General features: G+C 41.9%; 1 protein-coding gene across 2 annotated transcripts in view; it reads right to left on the bottom strand.

Annotated features, from left to right (window-relative positions):
* Positions 1-1,984: 1,984 nt before the first annotated feature.
* Positions 1,985-25,727, bottom strand: part of LOC121677437 (multiple PDZ domain protein-like) — a 69,838-nt gene continuing 46,095 nt past the window's right edge. The window contains exons 17-20 of one of the 2 annotated variants that reach the window (XM_042056166.1): positions 16,553-16,624; positions 6,455-6,558; positions 5,931-6,054; positions 1,985-4,451 (exon numbers count right to left, since the gene is read on the bottom strand). In XM_042056166.1, the coding sequence (XP_041912100.1) occupies positions 4,305-4,451; positions 5,931-6,054; positions 6,455-6,558; positions 16,553-16,624 (447 nt within the window). In that variant the 3' untranslated portion in view covers positions 1,985-4,304. Of the gene's footprint in view, positions 4,452-5,930; positions 6,055-6,454; positions 6,559-16,552; positions 16,658-25,727 lie in introns of both variants that reach the window. The other variant, XM_042056165.1, reaches the window with a different exon arrangement.

Here is a 25,727-nt window from a genome sequence, read left to right on the forward strand (position 1 = left end):
TGATTAACAATACATTTTCATACATTATGTGTAGGCTTTTCTATACATTCAATACTGTGCATCAACTTTGCTTTGTCTGTCATTTGCTCTCTCCATGTCACGACTCTAATAAAGGTCATCCGACCCCTTTGTCATGAGTTAAGGGTATTCTGCCTGAGGCAGTAATATTAGGAATACCCCGACAGGAACTAGACTATGGCAAGAAAACGCTGAAGGATGTGTAAGTATTGGCCAATTATCTTACTTGGAGTAGCCACACTTCCGTATGGCATATGGATCACATGCTATGTCCAAGAAGTGTACATGTATTGTTGTATTTCTGCATATATGGGGAGTTTTGGAAAAGAACATTGTACTCATGTGATTTGTATGATTTGTAGATGGAGAACTTTGAGTTGTGTTACTGGAACGTGCTGTTGCCAGTGACTTGCTCCTGGTATTGTGAATAAACCTGCAGGGATTTCTCACACCTGAGTGTGCCTGGACATTTTTGTCCACAGTACAGTCACTCTGCACTAAGTCGTAGCACTGCAATACTCTAATGAGAAACAGAACAATACCATACATGTAAAAATACTGAAATTGTTACTTTACAGAATTGCTACACGTCCAGATGCTGGGGGCAGAGGAATAATGTTCACTGCAGAACAGGAGACCCATATAGTCAATATGATGATTGCAAATAATTCCATAAGGCTATGAGAAATACAGCAGCGCATAATTGAGGATGACACCACCTTACAAAACATACATACGTGAGCATTTCTATTATGTCGTGTACTTGCCCGCAACAGAATCCGAATGAAACAAATCTACAGAGTCCCTTTGAAAGAAACAGTGAATGTGTAAAACAACTGCGATATGACTATGTGCAGGTAAGCTATAGTATCATTGGTACTGAATCTGGAAGTGCATACTGTGCTGTGCATGGGCCTGCTGTGCTGCATTTGTTTTGTCTTGTCCAGAGAGTGATGGAGCTAGAGGCAGATGCCATGGGTCATGAGCTGTTTTTTGTGGATCAGGCAGGTTTCAACCTCACTAAAACAAGGAGACGTGGCAGGAACATTACTGGACACCGTGCCATAATCAATGTCCCAGGACAACGTGGTGGTAACATAACTATGTGTGCAGCTATAAGTAAAAATGGTGTTGTTCACCATCATGCAACCCTAGGCCCATACAACACTGCACACATTATTACATTCCTGGACACCTTACATGACAGGCTCACTAATACCAGAGGGGTATTTCACAAAACCTAGATAAGGGATTAAGCTGGGATTTTGTGGTTATCCTGGATGAATTTAGCCTTGACATATTTAAACATTACATTTCACCTAAATTATGGCTGCCGGACTATAAGTGAAACGAGTTGAGCTAGGATGACCAGACAACGCTATGTCAAACCTCGCTTTATCACTTATCTTTGATGTCTTAATTCTGCCTTTGTGAAATACCCCTCCAGAGCAGACCAGATACGTCATCATATGGGACAATGTTAGTTTCCATAGGGCTGCTTTGGTCCGCAACTGGTTTACAGATCACACACTCTTCACTGTACTCAACCACCCCCCGTACTCTCCATTCTTGAATCCAATTGAAGAGTTCTTCTCTGCCTGGCGCTGGAAGGTCTATGACTGTCATCCCCATCAACGGATAGCCCTTTTACAGGCAATGGAGTAGGCATGTGGGGATATTGACTAGGCATCATGTCAGGCCTGGATACAGCATTCCAGAAGATATTTTCCCCGGTGCCTTGGACTAGAGGACATTGCATGTGATGTAGACAACATTTTGTGGCCTGACCGAGAGAGACGACACAATTTTGAAAGACTGATTTTTTTTCTCAGTGTGATGGCTTATGTTAACTGTTTGATACGAAAATACCATTTTTACGAAGGTTTGAAGAGTTAAGCAAGGTTTATTAGCTTTTGCAAGAGAACTACAATGTTTTGCTGATTTGGTGAAAGGTTTTCTTGTAGAGTTTTGCAAAAATAGCCAATAGTTACAAAAATGTGCTTAAGCCATCAGAAAAAACTGTAAGCATTTAGGATGTCTTCCAAAGAAAGAAACATGAAAAAACTACCACGAGCATGGCAATAAACTAGAGGAGCACTCAGAGTGCACAGACCTCTACAATTGTCAGATGCTGTATCTTGCAATGATAGTGAAAGTGAGGTGATAAAGAAGGTGAACACTAGGCTAGTATTTTTTGCATAATCCCACTTATTGACAGACAGACAGACAACAACCTCCTTGGCAGAGATAATTAATGGTCCATGATGGGTCCTATGGACTTCTATACATTATAGGTATAAAAATGATGAAAAGCACAAACATATGTAGCTGGTCAAATATGATGATTACAAATACATATTCTGACACTAAAATTCTAAATCTTTCAGGACATACTGTATGATTCAGGACATCAGCATTGTGGATATGTATGAAAATTTGAAAGACACATGCTCAATCATAAAAAAAAACATATTGCATGAGAGAGGCATTGTGTGACTCCCAATCATAGAGTTTTCTAACTACATATTAAAGATAACACTTGAGTCAATCTTTTGCTTTGTACTGTATCGTGGTGCTTATTTCAAAAATAAAACAATCAATATAATTTTTTCAAAATTCAAAGCAGGGAGTTTGTATGCAGAACACATCTGGGTGATTTATGCACAGCTGATTTAAGTCATGAAATCAGGGTAGCAGTACAAAACACACTTAAACTGGTTGAGTGTATGTGGCTATGTCACATCATCCAGGATAGCTGCCTTGATGGCACTTTCGCTCTTGTTTGTGGTTGGAGCGTGCTAATCATATGCATAGTTGGGGCTCTTATTGTAATATCTTCATTAGTTATTGTAATATCTTCATTCATGGCAACACCAGGGCACACTACTGATTTTTTGTATCTGAACAAATTGTTCTCTTCTTGCACAGTCCACCATGGGGTGAAGCTGCTCTTCACAAGATGTTCACGCGGTCAAGATCACATACATTAAAGGGCTCAAGTTTGGGCAGGTGCTGGATAGGTTTAAACCAAAAGCATCCCAAATCCATTTTGAAGTTAATATAAAGTTCCTCAGGTCATACAGTGCCTATACAAAGTATTCACCCCCTTTGTATATTTCCCATTTTATTGCTTTCATAAACTGAAATTTAATTTGGCCTTTTTTTCAATAATTTACAAAAATCTCTTTAATGTCAAAGAGAAAGTGGATTTCTACAAAGTAATGTTAATTAAAAATATGTAAAAAATAAGAGATTGCCTAAATATTCACCCCCTGCAAGTCAGTAGATATACCTTTGGCTGCAATTAAAGCATGTAGTCTGCGTGGATACGTCACAATTAGGCTTGCGCATGTGGATACTGCAATTTTACTCCATTTTCTTTTTCTTTTCTTTTTCCACTGCTCGTTTGGTCCGGTTGCACAGGGATTAGGCGCAGGCAGCCCAGTCCAGCCACAAATTCTCTATTGGATTGAGGTCTTGGGCACACAAAAACATTCACATTGTTCTTTTTAAACCATTTCTGTGTAGTTTTCACTGTCTGCTTTAGGTCATTGTCTTGCTGGAAAGTAAATCATCTCCCAAGTCGTAGTTCTCTTGCAGACTGAATCAGGTTGTCTTCCAGGATTTCCATATATTTTGCTGAATTTATTTTACCCTTTACCTTTTCAAGCTTTCCAGGGCATGTTATCGAGAAGCACCCCCCTGGTGCTGCCACCACCATGTTTCAATATTTATGGAACCACTTATTCTACATTATACATTTGCAAATAATTAAGATTACTTTGTAGAAGTCTGCTTTGACTTTGACATTAAAGAGAGTTTTTTGAAAATTATTGTAAAAAAGTACAAATTGACTTTATTGATTGAATTTGCGAAATTGAACGGAGCGAACTGACACAAATTTGAGCGGAGGAGCGGCCGAATGAACATCCACCTGAGCGAGGAGCGGGATATTCGCACCGCTCACTAGCTCTGGTCGTCGCATATCTGAACATTATATTTTCAATGATCATCTTTCTGATTGTCTGGTATTCAAACACCTTTATCATCATGTAAACTGTCAGTTTAGCCTGGGCAGGTAATTAATTAAGATTACTTTGTAGAAGTCTGCTTTAACTTTGACATTAAAGAGAGTTTTTTGTAAATTATTGTAAAAAAGTACAAATTGACTTTATTGATTGAATTTATTAAAGCAATAAAAGGGAAAATATCCAGGGGGGGTGATTATTGTTTATAGGCACTGTATGTCCTGGTTTGACTGGGGATGAGTTGAGTTGTTGAAGAGGTCAGGACAAGACAGATAGGGTAACTACCCCTCTCTGCTTCTTCAGGATTGCCACTGCTTGCTCATGAGTCACCCCTTCCAGGGATTCACCACTAACAGAGAGGATCTGATCACCACGCTTCAGACGACCCTCCACTGCTGTGGCCCCCTACAGGTGAGAGAAAAAATGTCACAACCATAAACTGGAATACTAATATACCACTATGTTATAGCGGATGGAATTTTGTTGGAGCGCGGAGCGCTTTGTAATTTATAGGCCGGAACGGCCATTCTTTTCCGCTCCAATTTCGCCAAATTCTCCAATATCACCCACAACACGAGTCAGAGGCTTGTCCAAATCCACCCAGAATTCATGTCTTCCTAATAAAACCGAGACCGTTTAATTTCAAAGATTGGCCATTGTGAATTTGTTGATGCGGATGGAGTTCGCTAAATATTTTAGAAAGGAAACTACAGTGAAACCTTTTTGAAAGTAGAACCAAAGGGAGAGATATTTTCAAGTTTTGGACGAGTACATCATTGTTGTGTGGGAGTGTGTTCAGACGGGGCCTCGGGACTATGGCCTATGACTGGTAACAGTGGAGTGACAGCTTTCATCAAGCAGAAATAGCCCTGAATCCAGTTTTCACACACTGTATGCTCTATCGTGAAGTGCTTGTGGCTAAACAGATTAGCTTAAAATATTAGCTTAATTTATTTTTTCCATTTGCCGTAGTATTGTCAATGGGTTTAATAAGACATATTGCAAAAGGGGGGCCTTTTCGAGAACCTAGTCGTATTTTGGGGGCCTTGCCATGGAAAACACTTTTGATCAAAAAGCGATCACTACAAGTGAATAGGGTAAAATTCTAATAGATATCACCATAAAAGTTGCCCAATTGTTTACTCACATAAATACAAATATTATTTGTAAATAGTATTGCAAGTTTTCTGAAATCTTTTGATTGAATTAAGCATTATCTGTGTAAAAAATATGGTAATATGCATATAATTCCAAAAAACAGAAATATGAATTCTGGATAAAGTCAAGTTAAAAATAATGTGTTTTGTTAACATATTTGATTAAAAAGTTTGGTAAATACATCCATAAAGGGTAATAAAGCATTAATAAATCGATAAGTGACATAGTAATAACTATTTATACATATCCATGACCATGACTTCACTTATGAAGTATTATGATAGCCTACTGTCTTAAAAGCCTTTACAACTTGAGGTTTCACTGAGCATTATTAAGCTTCTTTGACCTCTTGATAATGCAATGATGAGGTAAAAAAGCTTTATAAAGCATTGTAGGGTGTAAGGGCTACAACATAACTCTTTATAGGTGCAGTTCAGGCTTGTGCAAAATTCCAGAATTGAAACTGGCTCTTAAATTCGAATTCAATTCTTGAATTTCACTTGCATTTCAATTGAGGTAGCAAACAGGAAGCAGAATTGCAATTCGAATTGTGCGTATCATTCACTGGTAAGGCAGAATTACCTATCTCACCATTTAAACTCACTCTTTTTTTAAGTGACAGCTGTTAAAGTGTATGTTTTCATGAAGCCATCAATAAATCATCACAATGTCTTGAAGGTTAAGGGGTTAGACAGTTTCTTCAAGTCCCTCTCCCAGAGTTGTTACCTTGCTGAATACAGTTTTGACGTAGATAGGTAGGTCACCATGAGGGCTACCAAAGCCTCCAACAATACTGAAGCCCAGGCCTTCAGCACCCCTCTCCAATGTGACATTTTTTGGCTTTGGAGTTCTGCCAACAAACACATATACAAAGATCATGATTGTTTGAGGAAAAAGTAAGAAGTGAAACGAGGCAATAGGAAAACAACGTCCTGAAAAATCCAGTGAATTGTATAATACTGGAGGGAACTCGCATTTTCTGTATAATTTCCATGGTCATACCACTATGACTCTACTTTACATCCTTTTTCCAGTAAAGACAGAGGTTATTATATTGTATAGTACAATTGAATGACAGAAGAAAATTATTTTTAAAGCCACTGGAAAACTGGAAAACAAATATTTTTAAACACATATCCTATACACTGCTGAGCATGTTTGTTTGTGAGTTTCAGCATGCTTGTGTTACTGGTACATTGGGCCAAATGTACATGCAGTATTGCAGTACTGAGAAGTATGTGTAAACTCACTCAGGCTCACTGCTTGGGGCCTCAAGGTTGGCAGTGCTGCTGATGCTGGTGGACATGCTCTCCACCTGACTGGCAATGGCACTGATGTTGGTGTCTGCTATCACCTGCAAAACACATAATTAATGCAGAGACACACAGACAACATTATGAAATAGAGCAACTAGGTGTTTACTTTTCACATAATTTTGTGTAGTGCAACTACAAACTGCGCTGCACATGTGCATTTTAGTTGCAGTTTGTAGATGAGGGAAGATTGCTCTGTCAAGACACAGGGACTGATGTCTGCACATGACCCATGTGTCTTTTCAGCTGGTTATCAAAATGTCTATCTAATGCATGTACTATATATCGAAGGTATGATTTGATTTGAGGCTGGAGAATCTTTTTATTGCATTACTTGAAAAAGACCACCATGCCTGCAAAAAAATCCTTACATGCCTTACAGAGCTTGCCACGCAGAGTTTTCTCTGGGAATTGAAGCATTCTCTGATCTTTTAAATCTCTTTGTGCTCTGCTATGTTATCGGTAATATCAAACAACCAAGAGAAATTGGCATGATAATGAGATTTTACTTATTATGACCGCCGCGCAGCGAAGCGGCGGTCATATAGGTTTAGTCAGATTTTTTTTTTTTTGTCCAAATTTCCGTCAAGGATTCCCGGGACACTGAAAGACCGGGGTAGACGAAACTTGGTGGGCATGTAACCCCATATGGATAGCATGGAACCATCATTTTTCGTTTTGATCTGTAGCCCCCCCGCTGGACTGCACCCCCCGAAAGGAGGGTAGGGCAGACACAGTTTTCTGTGAATATCTCGAGAACCGTAAGGTTTAGGAGGACCATTTTTTTTCGTATGTTGATCTCAAGGGGCCATGTCAACCCATTCCATAACCACTCATTTCATGTATAGCGCCACCTAGTTAAACCCAAAAAAGTAAAAATGAGGTGTTGTAATCGCAGGTATCTGTGACCTAACATAGTCAAAACTGCACGAAATTGGAAGTGAAGGATCATTATGACACCCTCTGAATGCACGCCAAGTTTCGTGGAATTCAGTTCATGGGGGGCCACACAATAAATTAATTTATGTTACTATACACCAACTGGCCTGTAGGTGGCCGGAGACAGTTTTCTGTGAATATCTCGAGAACTGTAGGGCCTAGGAGGTCCACCTTTTTTTTGTATGTTGGTCTTAAGGGGGCATGTCAACCCATCCCATTACCACTTATTTCATGTATAGCGCCACCTAGTTAAAAATTAAAAAGCAAAAAATTAGGTGTTTTCATCACAATATCTCTGGCTGACATGGTCAAAACTGCACGAAATTGAAAGTGTAGGATCATTATGACACCCTCCAAATGCATGCCAAGTTTTGTGAACTTTCGTTCATGGGGGGCCTTACAATAAAATAATTTATGTGTACATTTAGTGACCGTACACCAACAAGGATTCCCGGGACACTGAAAGACCGGGGTACACGAAACTTGGTGGGCATGTAACCCCACATGGATAGCATGGAACCATTGTTTTTCGTTTTGATCTGTAGCCCCCCCGCTGTAGTGGACCCCCCCAAAGGAGGGTAGGGCAGACACAGTTTTCTGTGAATATCTTGAGAACCGTAGGGCCTAGGATGACCAATTTTTTCCGTATGTTTGCCTCTAGAGATCATGTTAACCCATTCCATGTGCACACATGTGCATAAACAGATACACACGCACACACATACATTCACAGTAATCATACGTATGACACATACTCACACAGTAGACATATGTACACATGCATGCACATGCACAAACACACATACGCAGGCAAACACACAAGCACGCACACACACACACACACACACATAAACATAAACGTGTACACGCACACATGCACACAATTCAAGAATTTCTCAGAATTATGAACAGGCAAGATGGGGGTGGGGTTGTATAAAATGAATTTTACATGTAAAATCTATGAACTAATCATGTTTTGGTACTTGTTGTCTAGCAGATACCAGTGAGAATTGAGTGTGGATAATGCAATTTAGTGAGACAGTTAGAATCATATAGGCCTTTCAGCACGATTTATTTTTGTGGAAAAAATGTGCTGGACTGGGCGGCGGTCATATTTTGTACCGCTCTGCGGTACATCTAGTTTTATAACTTGGCTCGTACAAATTCAACACTTAACAAAAACATTCAGCCAAACTTCTTTAAAAGGGTGGCTTTCATTAAATGGCTGAAAATAGAGAAGTAAAGGCAGTAACCAGTAAAAGAGGATATGACAGTAGCCAATCAAACTGTGCAGACATGGAACCAGTACTCTTCTGCTATGTCATAAAAACACCTAAGACGTTAAACAATGGGACATCATTCTCGGATGACGTCATCAATCTGTACCAATCTCAAACCACCCTTTTGTGTTTGTTTGGGTGTTTTCCAGGGCCCATGTCTATATCAGGGCACACAGCGAGAAAGTGGTCCTCACTAATAATTCTGCAGTGATCTTTCGTACCAGTGCAATGAGGCATGAAAAGGTTAACATCACATGTTCTCCTTCATAAAACTGAGGTTATATTCATAACCTTATGTTCTCTTTCAGTTGAGTTCACTGGCGACGATGGACAAGTGTTCACTCTGACAGACTCACTGGGGTCGTTGCATGCACGCCCTTACAGAAATTTCAGGTTTCTGGCAAGGTCATATTTTCACATGCAAATTAGGTTTCTGGCAAACAGTTGCGGTTAACTTTTGGTAATATTGCAGCAAATTTGCAGCAATGTCATTATGCAAATTAGGTTTGTCACCAGAAGTTCACTGGAAGTTTGCCATTATTGGCTAAGTGTGATGGCAAATCACTGGCGAACACATTTGCCACTAGTGGCAAACTTCTCATTGTTGCCAGAACTTTGCTGGAAGTTTGCCTCTAGCGGCCAACACTGGCAAACTTCTGGCGATATTTTCTAGTGAACTCATTTGTTTCCCACAAATCACCCACAAATTTGCTGCAAATCTGCAGCAAACATTACATTTTTGTAAGGGCGGTTAGCATTGGAAAGAAGCTGACCATGTAGCACAAGCAGGACAATGACAGCACTAGTGTCTGGCCATGGCGGGGGTGACGCAATCGAGTGCTGTCAGGGGTGCATTATCGGAGGCGTTACACATCCCTACATGGACTGATGAGCACTTGATGGTGAGCTGCCAGAGGTGGCTGTTACCGGAGGCACTAGGATTTGAACATGAGACCCCTTTATATTTGCAGTGCCCAGGTGATGGTCATCAATGCAGGCCAACAATATGTCGCTACAGTAGAATACTGACAAGTGATTGTGTCTGGCTGTGGCTGAGCCACAATGCTTGTAGAGTGTTGGCCGCTCACTGGCACAGGAGTGACTGAAGTGCTACTGACGGTGACGGTCAATTCATTTGTGTACTGTTTGCTTAGAGAATTTGCAGACAGGGCATGTCGTGAGTAATGATACGGTTGCAGCGGAGTTGCGGCTTGAAACTAGAAATGCAATTCCAAGGAATTACCAGTGCATGAAAATGCAAAAGTTGTGATGTAAAATATCATGTATAGTTAAAATAGATAATACAGAGATGGTTACTACAGTGATGCTAGGATAGACATGGTGGTTGCATAGCTTAATAAAAGTTGATAGTTTAAAAGTAGACCGTTTAAAAGTTGAATGTAGATAATTTAAAAGTTGTTGATAGACAGCTAGTTTAATAGATAGATAGTTTAACCCTTTAGGCGCCAGAGGTTTTTTTTCGAAACATTCGATTTTGACATCTACATTTCAAAAGGCTATATCTTAAAAGTGATGAGATAGAGACTTTCTGTAAATTAGAGAAATATTAAGGATGACCCAAAGTTTATGTGGAGATTAAATGTTTATATCTAATTTGCATATTATGACGTCATATGGTGGCGGCCATCTTGGATTATAGAATTTTCATGAAAAGTTGCATGTTTGAATGATAAAATGCACCACTTCTTTCACCCCAAAATGTCCCTCACCTTCTGTATGCTATATTGCACAATACTGAATGCTCAGGTAAATAGTAAGTAGTAAACAAACTGTGTAAATCATTACTAATAAATGGCAGAAACAAACCAAATGCATGTAGCGGTAGGCTGGCCTTTTGCTGTAGAGATTTTCCATTTACTTCATACAGTAGGCACTCTGATTCCATGTATGGGGCACATATATATTATTCAGATGACACACAAACACAAGTAGACAAGACCTGTTTAGTTCAAAAGCTCACTTGCCACGGCAAGGCACAGATCAGGAGTGAGATGACGAGACAAGACGAGAGACAATGTTAGTATTTTTTTTTTTTTGTTGTTTTTGTTGATGTTTTTTTGTTGTTTTTTTCTTAGCTGACAAAGACACACACATCACAAGGATATGAACACACAAAAAAGAACACATAGTGTATGTCCTAAATGGTCAGGGAAATAGATAGCAAATCAACAGTGTAAATCATTACTAATAAATGGCTGACAATTTTTTTTTTTATGTAGCAGGCCTTTTGCTGTAGAGATAATGACTCCCTATCCCTATCCATACAGGGCCGGCATTCCCATCATCTTGTGATAGACTATGCATGGCCTAATGGCTCCCCTGCCCCGTGTCACCACCTCTGCTCCTGCTGCGAACAGCATGGTCAGATCTGCCTAGCGCGCGCGCCGAGTGGAGAGAATTTGCGCAACTCTGACTAGGCCTACTGTCATTCTCATTGCGACTCCCCACACTGCCTCTACGTTCCCTCCTAACTGTCCTATGAGCACTTCGACCTCGTCTAACATACCCAGTGGCATTAGACAAAGGCTCCACCACGTTACTGTCGCTGCGATTGCGGAGAGGCACACGGTCAGAAGACAGAAGCTAGCGCTACATGGACATTACCTCCAGCCTCGTTCGCCACACCACTAACACCCTGCTAACTTCCCGATGAACACTCCGACCCTGTGAAACATTATTCCCACCACTGACATAGGGCAAACGATTCAACGTTTGTGCTTGGTGTAAGCTAAACTCTCACTTTGTCCAGCTGCAACATTGTAAGGCAGGGACGCATCTGAAGCCTCACTAAACGAATCACCGTCATTTTCTGAAGGCAGATATTCCCCTTCAGAATCAGGGTCCGCGAATAGAAGACCCAACACTTCATTTCGGGTAAACTTTTTTGATGCCATTAGACGATAATCTAATGCAAATACTCGCTGACGTTGACAATATCGCTCTGATAAAGTGGCTCACACGCACACTAGCTCCGGTATTGCACGCACTGATTCAATGCGCTGTAGCTCGAAAGTTTTGTTTAAAGCATGACCTTTTTTGGACTCGGGGATGACGTATGACATGTCTGCCATCTAGTGGAGTGGAGGTCGAACGAAATATGACACCCTATTTGACTAAATCGGCCATTTTATCCAGTACCGCATCTTGTCGAGTAAACTCGACCGTGGCGCCTAGAGGGTTAATGATAGTTTAAAAGTAGACCATTTAAAAGCTGAATGTAGATAGTTTAAAAGTTTTTGATAGACAGCTAATTTAATAGATAGATAGTTTAATGATAGTTTAAAAGTAGACCGTTTAAAAGTTGAATGTAAATAGTTTAAAAGTTGTTGACAGACTGAAAATTTAATGAATGTTGATATTCAAATAGTTTAATGGCTGTGTAGATATTTGACTAACTTAACTAATGTTTTCTAGCAGTTTTGCTAAAAATGCTAACAATGTTAACTATGCTAACCATGCTACTTAGCTAACTTAGCTAATGTTTTCTAGCAGTTTTGCAAAAAATGCTAACTATGTAAACAATGCTAACCATGCTACTTAGCTAACTTAGCTAATGTTTTCTAGCAGTTTTGTTAAAAATGCTAACTATCAGAGGTGGGACCAAGTCACTGTTTGGCAAGTCACAAGTAAGTCCCAAGTCTTAGCACTCAAGTCCAAGTCAAGTCCCAAGTAAATACAGAGAAGGGCAAGTCGAGTCCAAGTCCAAGTCTCATCAAAGCCAAGTCGAGTCCAAGTCCAAGTCCCAATCTTTTTCAAGTCCTGAACAAGTCATCAGGTACTCTTCACTTAATAATGGCATTATTAGACTATCGATCATAATTTTAACACTTCCATCTAATCCACAGATTTTTTTTTTTATAAATACAGATTAAAATATGTTCAATGTTTCTGTCTTGAAATCTTTTACGATATATGCATGCGCATACAATATACACATGTGCATACCTGAGTAATCTGTACAAAACGGATAGCTACATGACAAATAAAAATATTGTTTTTCCAAATTTCGGAGCCCACTGTAAGGATGAGTAATAATTTGACTGATGGCATTTCACTGCGCTAGGCCACAGATTTGCCTGCAAACAATTTATTAGGCTGTCTGCCAGTGGCGACTCATAAGGGAAGCCAAGGTCAACACTTTTATATTATTTAAAAGATAATAATGACACAGTAATTTTGTTTTAAAGTATTCATTTCTTAAGAAATACTACACATTTGATGCTGTTTATCTCATTTGTAAATGGTGCACTGTCACTTTAAGCCCATTGTGTGCCACTGTCCACACATTCTCATAATGATCTTTTTTACCAGCTCCATTCCTATGGCTAGTCCACAAACTCAAACATTGTTTGTGCCACATGAATAGCACAATATTAACAATGATAAGCATTATATTAAGTTGGCACAAACAGCTTTCATTCCTTTGGAAATAGATGCATGTATGACATGATGCTTGCTTGACATTTTCTGTTTGCAATTAAATGTGAATTATGAGCCTGGTAGCCAGTAGCCACCTAGCTAGCTGAGTGGAATGCGTTTCAATCGGCATATCAATGTGCTTCATGTAAACAAATTATTGAATAGGCCTACTTCAAGACTCACCATTTCCATTAAACAAAGGCAAAGACAACTCTTCATATTCTTGTCCACTTTCCAAATCACAGTGAGTGCAGCCTATGTCATAGTGACCTGGATCTCATAGTTTATAACAGTAGTGAGAACCGGATAAATCCGCAATTTCCCCTAATCTCGTATTTGTTGCCTTCATGATTTCCTTTTATACGTTTCTTATATTTAAAAGAAAATATCAATCATCATCAACAATGACAAGCCAGCTGGAACCTGCCACTCGTTTTCTCTCCCTCTCGTGCGTGCTTAGATGGGGTTCTCAATTAAATGGAGTAGGCTAGCAAAAGTTCAAGTTGGATCTTAATGGAGAGGACTCGAAAAGTATCATCTTTATGTAACATGCTGTTGGTGCATTTTGACATTGTAAACGTTCTCTAACAAGAGTGCGAATCAGTTTGCAGTAAAGCTACTAGTTATTAGCTAAATGTTGGTCGTTTCTCTGTCTCTTGGTGCCCTACACACAGTGCGTAACGCATGTGGGGGTAGCGGCAGCACTGAACTGTGCTCTGGACTGGCCGCTTGTCTCCGCTATTTTTTTTTTTTTTTTAGTGCGGAGGGAAAGCATCTCTGGGGTGACTGGTCCACGATCAGGAAATTTAGTTTTTGACTCGAGACATGTCAAGTCGTCACAAGTCAAAGAGGCAAAGTCCGAGTCAAGTCTCGAGTGAATAGTATTCAAGTCCAAGTCGAGTCGCAAGTCATGCCGAATTTTATCAAGTCAAGTCTGAAGTCATTAAAATCATGACTCGAGTCTGACTCGAGTCCAAGTCATGTGACTCGAGTCCACATGTCTGCTAACTATGCTAACATGCTAACTAGCTACAGTGGGTAGGAGTCATAGTTGATGACAAGTGACAGTTACAATGGCTGAACAGTTAAAAAGTTCAGTAGTTTGAAGGGTTAAATTGTTTATCAGTGAATTATTGTAGTGAGGACTTTTATTTTGAAACAGTTTTTGGCAGAGGAAGCAGTTGAACAGGATGTGTAGTCTTAAGAGAGCCAGTTTGTATGCTTAAAGCCTGAGACTGGCAGTTGCTGCAGGTGGCCTGGCCACCTGGCATAGGATTCTAATTGCTTAACGGCTCTATTGTGATGTCATCAGCCCAATGTTAAGTCTATGGGGCCATTTTGAATAGTTTTTAATTAATAGTTTAAAAAGTATAAAAGTTACAAAGATGAAACATACAAAGCACCCATGTCCTAAGTAAGACCTACGTAACAATGAAGTTTCTACGTTAAACGGTTGAAGCTGTATTAAATGCGTTAGAAGAATAATAAGAAGAAGAAGAAGCCTAGGAAGAACAGTACAGTTTTTCATGCACTGTAATAAGGGCTTCCAGGTGTAGGAGGGACATTCACCAGAGGTGGGAGTAAGTCACACATGTGCAAGTCACAAGCAAGTCTCAAGTCTTAACCTTCAAGTCTCAAGCAAGTCCAAGTCATTTTTTGTGACGATCAAGCAAGTCAAGTCAAGTCATAGCTTGGGTCAAGCAAGCCAAGTCAAGTCATAGCTTGGGTCAAGCAAGTCAAGTCATAGCCAAATCATACAAATTCATGATGATTTACCCACGTTTTCATTTTAAAATAAGCTACAGTAGGCAAGTTATGAACTGCTGGAGTTTTTTTTGCAACAAACAAATATATATTGCATTCATTCAAGCCACATACATCTGAACGATTTTTAGAATAAGATGAAATGTATACGAATAAAAATAAATGTATTTCAAGTAGATCTATTATTCAAGAAGACCTATTATTGTTTCTATGTGCCTCAAATATTAGGTAAGCTACATCAAATCATGAAAATATATTCAAACAGTTATACCCGTCATCTCCAGGGACCCAATAATGAAAAAAGTGAATCAATCAATGAATCAAACGCTGCCGCCGACGTCACTGCCAAACTTTGACAAGTGCGACTGCGCAATGGGTTTTAGTAGGGTTTAGGACCGTCAATGCTGTATCATATTATAGGCTACATAAGCCTAACATGTGAAGTACTTTTCTATGCTGATCGCTGGCAGTTAGCTAGGCCTACTGACTGTTGTTACTACTAGGCTGTAACGTATGGAACAGGGACGTGTTTAAGGGGGAGGGAGAAAGAGAGGCACTTACTTTAGGTTATATTGGCAACATTTTGCTTGCATATCAAGATTAAACTTAGACAAGAAAATGTTTCACTTTGCCATTTCACACAAAACCTAATATCGTGTTAACTAAAAAGCATAATAGATTCAGAGCCAACTCTTAACTTAATGTGCCTTAAATTTGACATTAGGTTTCTAACACGACTTCTGACGGATGAAAATCGACGTGGAGGTGGTTACGTCGCTAATTTGCGCACTTGTAGACTGCTGTTCATTTCTCCTTTGAGTTGTCAGATAAATCATATGTGTAGCCAAGCATTATTATGTTTTGTAGAGCGTAGAGCCTTCCATATTTGCAAGTTAGCCTACCTCAGTCTGTCTCATTTGACCTGGCACTTGCTGTTGGTCTGTCGCGTCACTTGGTAATAATGACAGGTTCGCTCGCGTGAAGCATGCAACAGCACCTAAGCAGATTTTCTAAAATCGTTAACTCCTTAATATCTATGAAAAAATAAAAAGTCAAGTCATTTCAAGTCATTTGTCTCAAGTCTAAGTCAAGTCTCAAGTCATGAATAGCAAGTCAAAGTCAAGTCAGGTTTTTTATACATGTTGATCAAGCAAGTCTCAAGTCCTAAAAAATGTGACTCGAGTCTGACCCATGTCTGGCCCATGTCTGGCATTCACTGAGAGAAGCCCCTAGCTGACAAGTTCAACGTTGGCTCAATGTTGAGCTCAGCCCACATTGATTATGTCCTTTCCTGGCAGTCTACTGTATTTACCTGGTTTCCATACTGTCTAAAGAGATAAATATTTCTCAGCATAATCTCAAGGAAGAAGGCTTAAACACCTATCTTCCTCAAACTACTTCAAGAGGGAAAAAAACATAGAAGTTAGGTGCTGGAGCCTGCTGCCCAGAGTTGCTGCCCAGAGATCTAGGCCTTTCAGAGACAACCTTACGGCTTTCATCAGCAGAGGCTCCATTCAGCCATCGGGGAGGCAACATTGGAAGTTCAGTCTCGCTCTCACACTCATTACCTTGCGTTGATGTTTAGGTGTGCACTGTAAGTATGTGTATGCACCTGTAAGATGATATCTCCATAGGCATTCTTCAGCATGTTGACCACCTCTGCATGAGAAAGTCCATCCAGAGTCTGTGAGTTTATGGATACAATACGGTCACCCACCTAGAAAGAGTGGTAGCAGTCAGGACTAATACATCTCTATCTACTGTACATAAACTCAATACCCAGTTAGGAAAACTTAGCCAAAACTAATGCTGTGTAATACATTATCCAGCAATACATCTTTTTATCATGAATGTTGTAATATTTAGCATAATGTTTATTTTGGTTGGTACTGTGCGCTCATTTTCAAAGCTGCAGTTTGTGGTGCTGTTGAGTTGTATGGCATTGTAGGCCTACTGAAATCTTAATTATCAATCTTGTTACTTGAACTTTTATATAAGAGCAGTAGAGAAAAAAGAATGGTGACACTTCCACAGAAAAACAATGGTGGCATTTTCCCTGGGGTTATGGAGATTAATTCCAAAAACTGTCATTCACTGCATAGAACTCAATCATGCTTGCCAGCACAGCATAGAATTTACCACAGTGTAAAGGTAGCCAGCTGGTCCGGGTGTTCGAGACCAGCTGGTTCGAGTCCGGTGTTACGAATCTTAATTGTATGCATGTTAACTGGGGATAAACAATTAGCACGTCATCACGAGTAGGTGGTTTTTCCTTATTTACTGCAGATGTGACTCCGATTCGAGAAATGGTGACATTTACCACACTAACTTTGCCAAGTGAACCTACTTCTATGTAATGAAGAAATATGGGTTAGTACAACAATTTTCCCTTTATTCGTGTCCATGACAAAAAAAAACGGCATAGGCCTAATTAAACATTTTTTTGACTGTCAAAAGCCTTTGCAAATGTAACGGCTTGTGGAACGTTGGTAAACCTCACTCACCGACGCCTCAAGAGTGCTGCTGGCATGCGAGCCAGTAGCCTGGCCTATTGGCTCAATTGTTAGCGCACTCACCTCCCGATCCGAGGTGCTGCTGTTCGCGGGTTCGAGTCCGGGCGTGTGCAGGGCTGAATCGCGCAGGTTCAACACAACGCAGGTTACATTGGTGCCGTGACCCTGATCGGGAGTGAGGTTTAGGGGGGTGAGTGTAACGGATGCCAGCTAGCTTAGCTGTGCTTGTGGAACGTTGGTAAACCTCACTCCCCGACGCCTCAAGAGTGCTGCTGGCATGCGAGCCAGTAGCCTGGGCTATTGGCTCAATTGTTAGCGCGCTCACTAGTGCTGGGCGGTATACCGGTTCACACCGTATACCGGTGTATATTTTCATTATGATATGAATTTTTAATATACCGCCATACCGGTGTATTTGATTACACAACGTTTGGAACGCTGCGCCGCGCGACAGTGTTTCAGACAGGACTTTCTTCACAACACGCATGGTGCCAATGCCAGGCATAGTGAGGGTAAACACAAAACACCCACAAGTTTTTCCCCTGAAGTATGACCCTTAAGGCTCAATTTCTCCTTAGGTAGGGGGTTTATTTAAGGGTGTTGCACAGAATACCTTAAATTGTTCTTTAGTTAAGGGATACTGCATTGAAAGGGATTTACCGTCACGAAAATTCTATTGAGATTGTTCAACAGCTGTAACCATATGGCTGTAACTAGCTGGCTAGTAGGTGATGTCGTTAGTTAGCAACCCACCGAACACAGTGAAGTTTAATGTTCTTATCATTCATCTCAGCTTAAGAATATTCGCTGAAATTATCCAGGTAGCAAGTAAAGCATGTTATAGACATGCACTGAGCAATACTAGCTGGCTAGTTAGAAATGATCCTGACTGTCATCAGTGCACCAAAACAAACTTTTTTGTTAATGTTTTGCCTAGCGAACCGAACTGAAGCTCATGGCAGGCTAACAAGACATCCACATGAAGTTAACGAGCCTACCACTAACGTCATGTAAACCACACAATAACAATAAGGCATGTTTCTGATAGGCCTATTTGACAGAGTAAGCATATTAGCAGAGAGGTTTTATTTTAAATTGTATAATTTTCAAAAAAGTATAATTATTGCAAGTTACACTAGCCTACTTTTTGTATTAGTTTTATACAAGATGTTTGTGAAATTTGCACAGTAAAAGTTCTGTATTTTGACTGCAATTGTCTTTGTATTCTGATTAGATTCTTCATAGAATCATGAGTGGCTCTTTGTAAACAGTATCATTTTCTGGGGCCATGCAAAACTGCATTACCACTAGTGTGGAGTTATTCTACATCATGACAGTAAAATAGACCATCCTTACTCAATGTAGGCTACTGCAGCAATTCCTCTCTCAACTTGTAGAAAATGCTGTGAACATCGGATTATGCATGGAAAAAAAATACCGTCATATACCGTGAAACCGTAAGAATTTTTAAAAATACCGTGATATAGATTTTTGGTCATACTGCCCAGCACTAGCGCTCGCCTCCCGAGCCGAGGTGCTGCTGTTCGCGGGTTCGAGTCCGGGCGTGTGCAGGGCTGAATCACGCAGGTTCAACACAATGCAGGTTACACAAAGAAATACCCCTGATATCCCTATATCCTATATTCGAACTCACGCACCAGTGACATACAAGATAGAAAGACTGATGTGCTAACAAACATGCAATCAAACACTTACAGTACAGTACCATGCCACAACACAACAAGATTACTTACACCTTTTAGGCATAGGCTACATTGGCATGTTAACTTGGGATAGAAGCCTATTCACAGAGATATATAATGTTTTCCACAAATGCAACAATGCTGCATTGCATTATCTTGATGACTGTAAGAGGGATAGCCTAATAATCTCTCCTAAAGATTAAATCAAGTGCCGAAAAATGGTCTCGCTGTAGGCTCGTCTAAAATGTCCAATGTTCGGTTACTAAATTGCCCACATTTAAATGCTGTAGCCAACAGCCTGTGGGCACTGTTATAATCTGCTGCATGCAACTCTGAACAAGTCTGACTTGAAGCTCCTGATTAGCGCGTCTGCCGACCATGTATGTGTTTTGTGTGGCATGGGTACAAAAATGTAATTGTCATTTCCATGTCATTTCATGTCAGTTTTTTCAGTACACCTGTTTATTGTTAGTACACCTGTTTATGGATATTTTGTGTAGCCAAGCCTAGCCTACTGTTGGAAACGATAGGCTACAACCAAAATGGAGGATCTTCGACAGGAAGTTCTTAACCTACTGGGTGGGAATTTTCAGATGGGGGTGGGTAGTCAGTGCCCTGTATGGCTCTGTAACATTCAAATTTCCCTTATTGTGACGTCTCAATAAGGATAATTTCTAACTAGCTCACAGAAGCGCATAGTTTCTGACATCAACCTCTCTCAACTAACCCACAAAAACCCAACGCATGGTTTTGTTTCACACCTGGAGTGTTTGTAGAGGCATCAGAGACCCAAATGGAAGCACAGAAAAGTGAGTTTTTTTAACAACATACTCTAAAGCAGCTATTCAAAAATGATAAGTAGCAGGGATGTAGTGGTAAAATAAGAGGTGGATAAAATATGAATTCTGTGATCACGGTGAGGTGGACTGTGCCATGAGGTATCGGATTTTTTAAAAAGGCATTCAGAACATGTTTGATGATGGTGGAGGTTATTGTCCAATGTTTATACAATACCAGTGGTATTCCTAGAGTGTTGATGAGTGTACATATTGTGAATGTGGATAATACAGTGTGATTAGTTGCAATTGGTGAATAAACTGTTTTGACCGGTGGATAAACTCTATTTCTAAAATTTCAGAGGTTGATAAACTGTGTTTACATCTGTTTAGAATCTACATACTTGTGTTTAGCCACTACATCCCTGATAAGTAGGCTATAGGCCTACCGAAGCTAGGCTATATCTCTCCACCTCTCCAAGTTAGCATGAGCCGCTTATCAGGCTGCACTCTCCCAAATTAACATGAACTTAGATTTGTGGAGCAACTGGTTCAGTATTCGTCAACTAATAAGGTTGATAAATAAGGTTAGATATTGACTATTTGTCGAATCATAGTCACATCTGCAGTAGCCTAGGCTAAATAAGGTAAAATGCCTGCTCGTGATGATGTGCTAATGGTTTATTCCCAGTTAGCATGCATCTCATTAAGATCCGTAACACTGGCCGAGTGCAAGGCTGAGTCGCCCGGTTCAACACAACGCAGGTTACAGCAGCACGGCATAGACCTCAATTATGTCCATTGCTTGCCAGCATGTTCAACCTTAAGTTGATGAGATGACAGTTCTTTAAAAACAAGTGCATTAGCTGTTAGCATATCAAATACATCAAATACAGCTATCTAATATGTACAAGGATACAAGGATACAAGGAAGTTTATTGTCACATGCATATAGTTACTGGAAGTAAGAAATGCAGTGAAATTATGTCTGGTGTCAGCCTATTTGTGCATTTATGGGGGTAAAAAGTGCAGTAGAAGAGGGGTTTAGTAGATTAAGTGGCAAGGGCTGCATAAGAAAGGTGGGGGAGGATTGGGGGTGGGGGGCACCAACAAGGAGCACCCAAGAGCAACAGGGGCAAGGAAAAACTCCCTTACCAAGGAAGAAACCTTGGGCAGATCCACGGCTCAAGGGGCAAACCCAACTGCCAGGGGTCTTGGTGTGTGTGTTGGGGGGATGACAGGGGAGATGGGATAGTGTGCTGTGTATGTGGGGAGAGGGCAGTGTGCAATATGTGTGTTGGAGAAGCTTCCTCATGAGACAATGTGCTGTGTATGGGGGGGTGGCAGTGTGCTGTAAGTATGTTGGGGATGTGTGTTGGAGAAGCTTCCTGATGAAATAATGTGCTGTGTAGGGAGGGGGGGGGGGCAGTGTACTGCAAGTATGGTGAAGGGACTTACTATTGCAAGCAGAGTACTGTATGTATGATGTATGTGAGTGATGACAGTGAAGATGTGTGTGTGGGCGGGAGGGGAGTGGAGCAGTGACTGTGTGTGTGTGTGTGTGTAGTGTGTGTGTGGGTAGGTGGGGGCAGTGTGCTGTAAGTATGTAGAGGATGTGTGTTGGAGAAGATCCTGAAGACAATGTGCTATGTATGTAGGGGGGGGGGGGGGGGCAGTGTGCAGCAAGTATGTAGAGGAGGCTTACTGTAGCAAGCAGTGTGCTGTATGTATGTGAGGTGATGACAGTGATGATGTAAGTGTGTGTGTTTTGTGTGTGTGTGTGTTGGGGATGGGGATGGGGGTGGGGGGGCAGAAAGGCTAGGCAATCAAGGACATGTGTAGATAGATGGAGGAGAAATCAAAAATAATAAATAAAAAGATCTATGGAGATGTGCAAAAGTTGGAGAAAGTCAGATGTGTGTGTGTGTGTGTGTGTTTTGACGTGTGATGAAATAAGAAAACAAATAAAAGGTCTGTAGCATAGGGAGAGGGATGTAAAAGTGCTAAAAGTCATGTAGGTGTGTGTGTGTGTGTGGGGGGGGGGGGGGGTCATGAGTGCTGAGGAGTGAATGAGTGCAAATTCAGTATAGTGTGAATTCAGAGTTAGGAAATGTTTGAGAGTGCTGAGGAGTGAATGTGTGCTAAGTCAGTATAGTGTGAGTTCAGAGTTCGGATGGCCTGGGGATAAAAACTTCTCCTGAGTCTCTCAGTTCTGGCTTTGTGACTACATAGGCGTCTTCTTGATTTCAGCGGTAGGAATAATCCATTGTTGTCCAATGTCCATTGCTCTTAGGAGTACTCTTCTGGAATAGATATCTTGTAGAGCAAGGAGTTGAGTTCTTATAGTATGTTCAGCTGAGCACACTACTCTCTGCAGAGTACTACAATCTCTAACTGTGGAGTTCCCATACCAGGTGATGATGCTACCAGTTAGAACACTTTCAACCGCTGAAGTGTAGAAGGCCTTCATGATGGATGTAGAAACTTTGAATTTCCTTAGCTGACAAGGGAAGTAGTCGTTGTCTGGACTTCTTCAGAACATATTGAGTGTTAACAGTCCATGTTAAGTCTTCAGTAATGTGGACACCAAGGTATTTAAAACTTGTGACTCTCTCTACAGGTTGCCCGCTGATCATTAGTGGGGTGTAACTGTAGTTCTGCTGCTTCCTTCTGTAATCCACTACCATTTCCTTGGTTTTATTGATATTCAGTGTCAAGCTGTTAGATTGACACCACTGTGCCACCTCATCAACCTGATCCAAGTAGAGCTGTTCATTGTTGTTACTAATCAGGCCCAAGATCACTGTCATCTGCAAACTTGATGATGGAGGTATGACTACTGTTGGCTTTGCAGTCATGTGTGTAGATGTTGTACAGCAGTGGACTCAAAACACAGCCTTGGGGAGCACCAGTGCTGATGGTTAGCCCCGGAAAGAAAGCGTCGGAAGCGGTGTGCGAGGAAGCAGAAGAGGGGCAAGCGCGGAGGCGTCCGGGCCAGGCTAGCGGCCAACCCAACTCGCCCAGCCATACCATCCATTCTCCTGGCAAATGTACGATCACTGGACAACAAAATGGATCACATACGACTGCTGAGATCAACGAACCGGACAGTAAGTAACTGCTGTGTGCTCGTCTTCACTGAGACTTGGTTAAATGACAACATTCCGGACTCTGCTGTACAACTGGAGCAGCTAGCATGCTATCGAGCAGACAGGGCCATTGTAAAGGGAGGTAAATCACGAGGAGGAGGAATCTGTGTTTACATCCGTGACGAATGGTGCCGGGACACTGTAGTAGTATGCAAACACTGCTCACCACTGGCAGAGTTTATGATCATAAAGTGCCGTCCTTTTTACCTGCCAAGGGAAATTACTGCGATTCTGCTAGTCGCAGTATACATCCCGCCTACCAACAACAACAGCGATAAGAACGCGGCTCTCAGTGAACTGTACCAGGCTGTCAGTGAACAACAGACGGCACACCCAGACGGTTTCACCATCTTCACTGGAGATTTTAACCATGCTGATCTTAAAACTGTACTTCCAAAGCTACACCAGCATGTTGATTTTCCAACAAGAGGAGATAACATCCTGGACCTGGTCTACACTACACACAAAGGAGCATACAAAGCCACCCCCCTCCCCCACATTGGACTTTCAGACCATATAACTGTTATGCTAATGCCCGCATACAGACAAAGGGTAAAAGCGAACAAACCGGTTCGTAAGCAGGTAAAAGTGTGGCCTGAGGGAGCCTCCGATGCTCTTCAAGACTGCTTTGACACAACAGACTGGGAAATGTTTAAGCAGGCAGCCACTTACAACAACCGGACAGACATAGAGGAGTATACAGACACTGTAACCTCTTACATCACCAAGTGCATCGATGATGTGACCCACACAAAAGACATCATCACTCGGGCTAACTGGAAGCCATGGCTGACAGGGGATGTCCTCAGGCTGCTGAGGGCCAGAGACAAAGCCTACAGAGCTGGGGATGAAGCTGGCATGAGAACAGCGAGAGCCAACCTGTCCCGTGGCATCAAGGAAGCCAAAAAGGAATACACTCACTAGATAACCACCCACTTCAAAGACAGCAGGAACGCACAAAGCCTATGGCAGGGCATTCAGGCCCTCACGGACTACAAGCCCGCGCCACAGAGCTGTGAGAGCAACATCCCTCTGCTCAACAACCTGAACCGCTTCTTTGCTCGCTTTGAAGCACAAAACAGCACCTGCCCACAGAAGACCCATCCCCCTCTACATGAGCAGCCCCTGTGCCTCTCTGCCGACAGCGTGAAGAGGACACTTGCTGCTATCAACACCCGTAAGGCAACAGGTCCAGACAACATCCCAGGTCGTGCGCTGAAGGACTGCGCAGGGGAGCTTAAGGATGTCTTCACAGACATCTTTAACACTTCCCTGAAGCAAGCCATCGTCCCATCATGTTTCAAAGCTGCCACCATCATACCTGTGCCGAAGAAAACTGCTCCATCCTGCTTCAATGACTACCGCCCTGTGGCACTGACACCCATCATCATGAAGTGCTTTGAGCGGCTTGTTATGTCACATATCAAATCCATTCTCCCCCCCACCCTGGACCCCTTCCAGTTTGCATACCGAGCCAAGCGGTCTACAGAGGATGCAATCTGCTCTGCCCTCCACCCAGCCCTCACCCACCTGGAAAAAAGAGACTCATATGTGAGATTGCTGTTTATAGACTTCAGTTCTGCATTCAACCATAATACCACAACAACTCATCTGCAAACTTGACAAACTGGGACTCAGTACCTACCTCTGCAACTGGCTACTGGACTTCCTCTGTCAGAGGCCTCAAGTAGTACGTGTTGGCAACAATACCTCAAGCAGCATCACACTGAGCACAGGGGCCCCCCAAGGCTGCGTGCTCAGTCCGCTGCTCTTCACCCTGCTGACGCATGACTGCACTGCAACCTACAGCAACAATCACATAGTGAAATTTGCTGACGACACAACTCTGGTGGGTCTCATCACCAAGGGCGACGAGACTCAATACAGGTTGGAGGTCGACCATCTGACCACGTGGTGCAGGGACAACAACCTCCTGCTGAACGTCAGCAAGACCAAAGAGATTGTTGTTGACTTCCGGAGAGGTCACACCCAACACCTGCCACTGACCATCGACGGTGCTGTGGTGGAGAGAGCGAGCAGCACCAAATTCCTGGGGGTGCACATCAGCGAAGACCTCTCCTGGACCACCAACACTGCATCACTGGCGAAGAGAGCTCAGCGCCGCCTGTACTTCCTGCAGAAACTCAGGCGAGCAAGTGCTCCACCAGCCATCATGACCACATTCTACCGAGGCACCATTGAGAGCATCCTCTCCAGCTGTATCGCTGTGTGGGGCGGAAGCTGCACTGAATACAACAGGAAAGCCCTGCAGCGCATAGTGAACACAGCTGGAAGGATTATTGGTGCTTCACTCCCCTCCCTGAAGGACATTTACACCACCCACCTCACCCGCAAGGCGACCAAAATTGTGAGTGATGCAAGTCACCCCGCTCACAATCTGTTCGATCTACTGCCCTCTGGGAAGAGGTACAGAAGCCTGCGCTCCCGCACTACCAGACTCACCAACAGCTTCATACACCAAGCTGTAAGGATGCTGAACTCTCTCCCTCCTCTCCCCCCTCCACCCTCAGCTACATAACATCCTGGACATTGGACCCACAATGGCCGCGTGCACTACTCCACTTGCACACTTGCACACTTGTACACTTTACAACTTGTTGTTGTTGTCCTGAAAACACAACACTT

The sequence above is a fragment of the Alosa sapidissima genome, chromosome 12, assembly GCF_018492685.1.
Source record: "Alosa sapidissima isolate fAloSap1 chromosome 12, fAloSap1.pri, whole genome shotgun sequence".
NCBI classification, from domain to species: Eukaryota; Metazoa; Chordata; class Actinopteri; order Clupeiformes; family Clupeidae; genus Alosa; species Alosa sapidissima.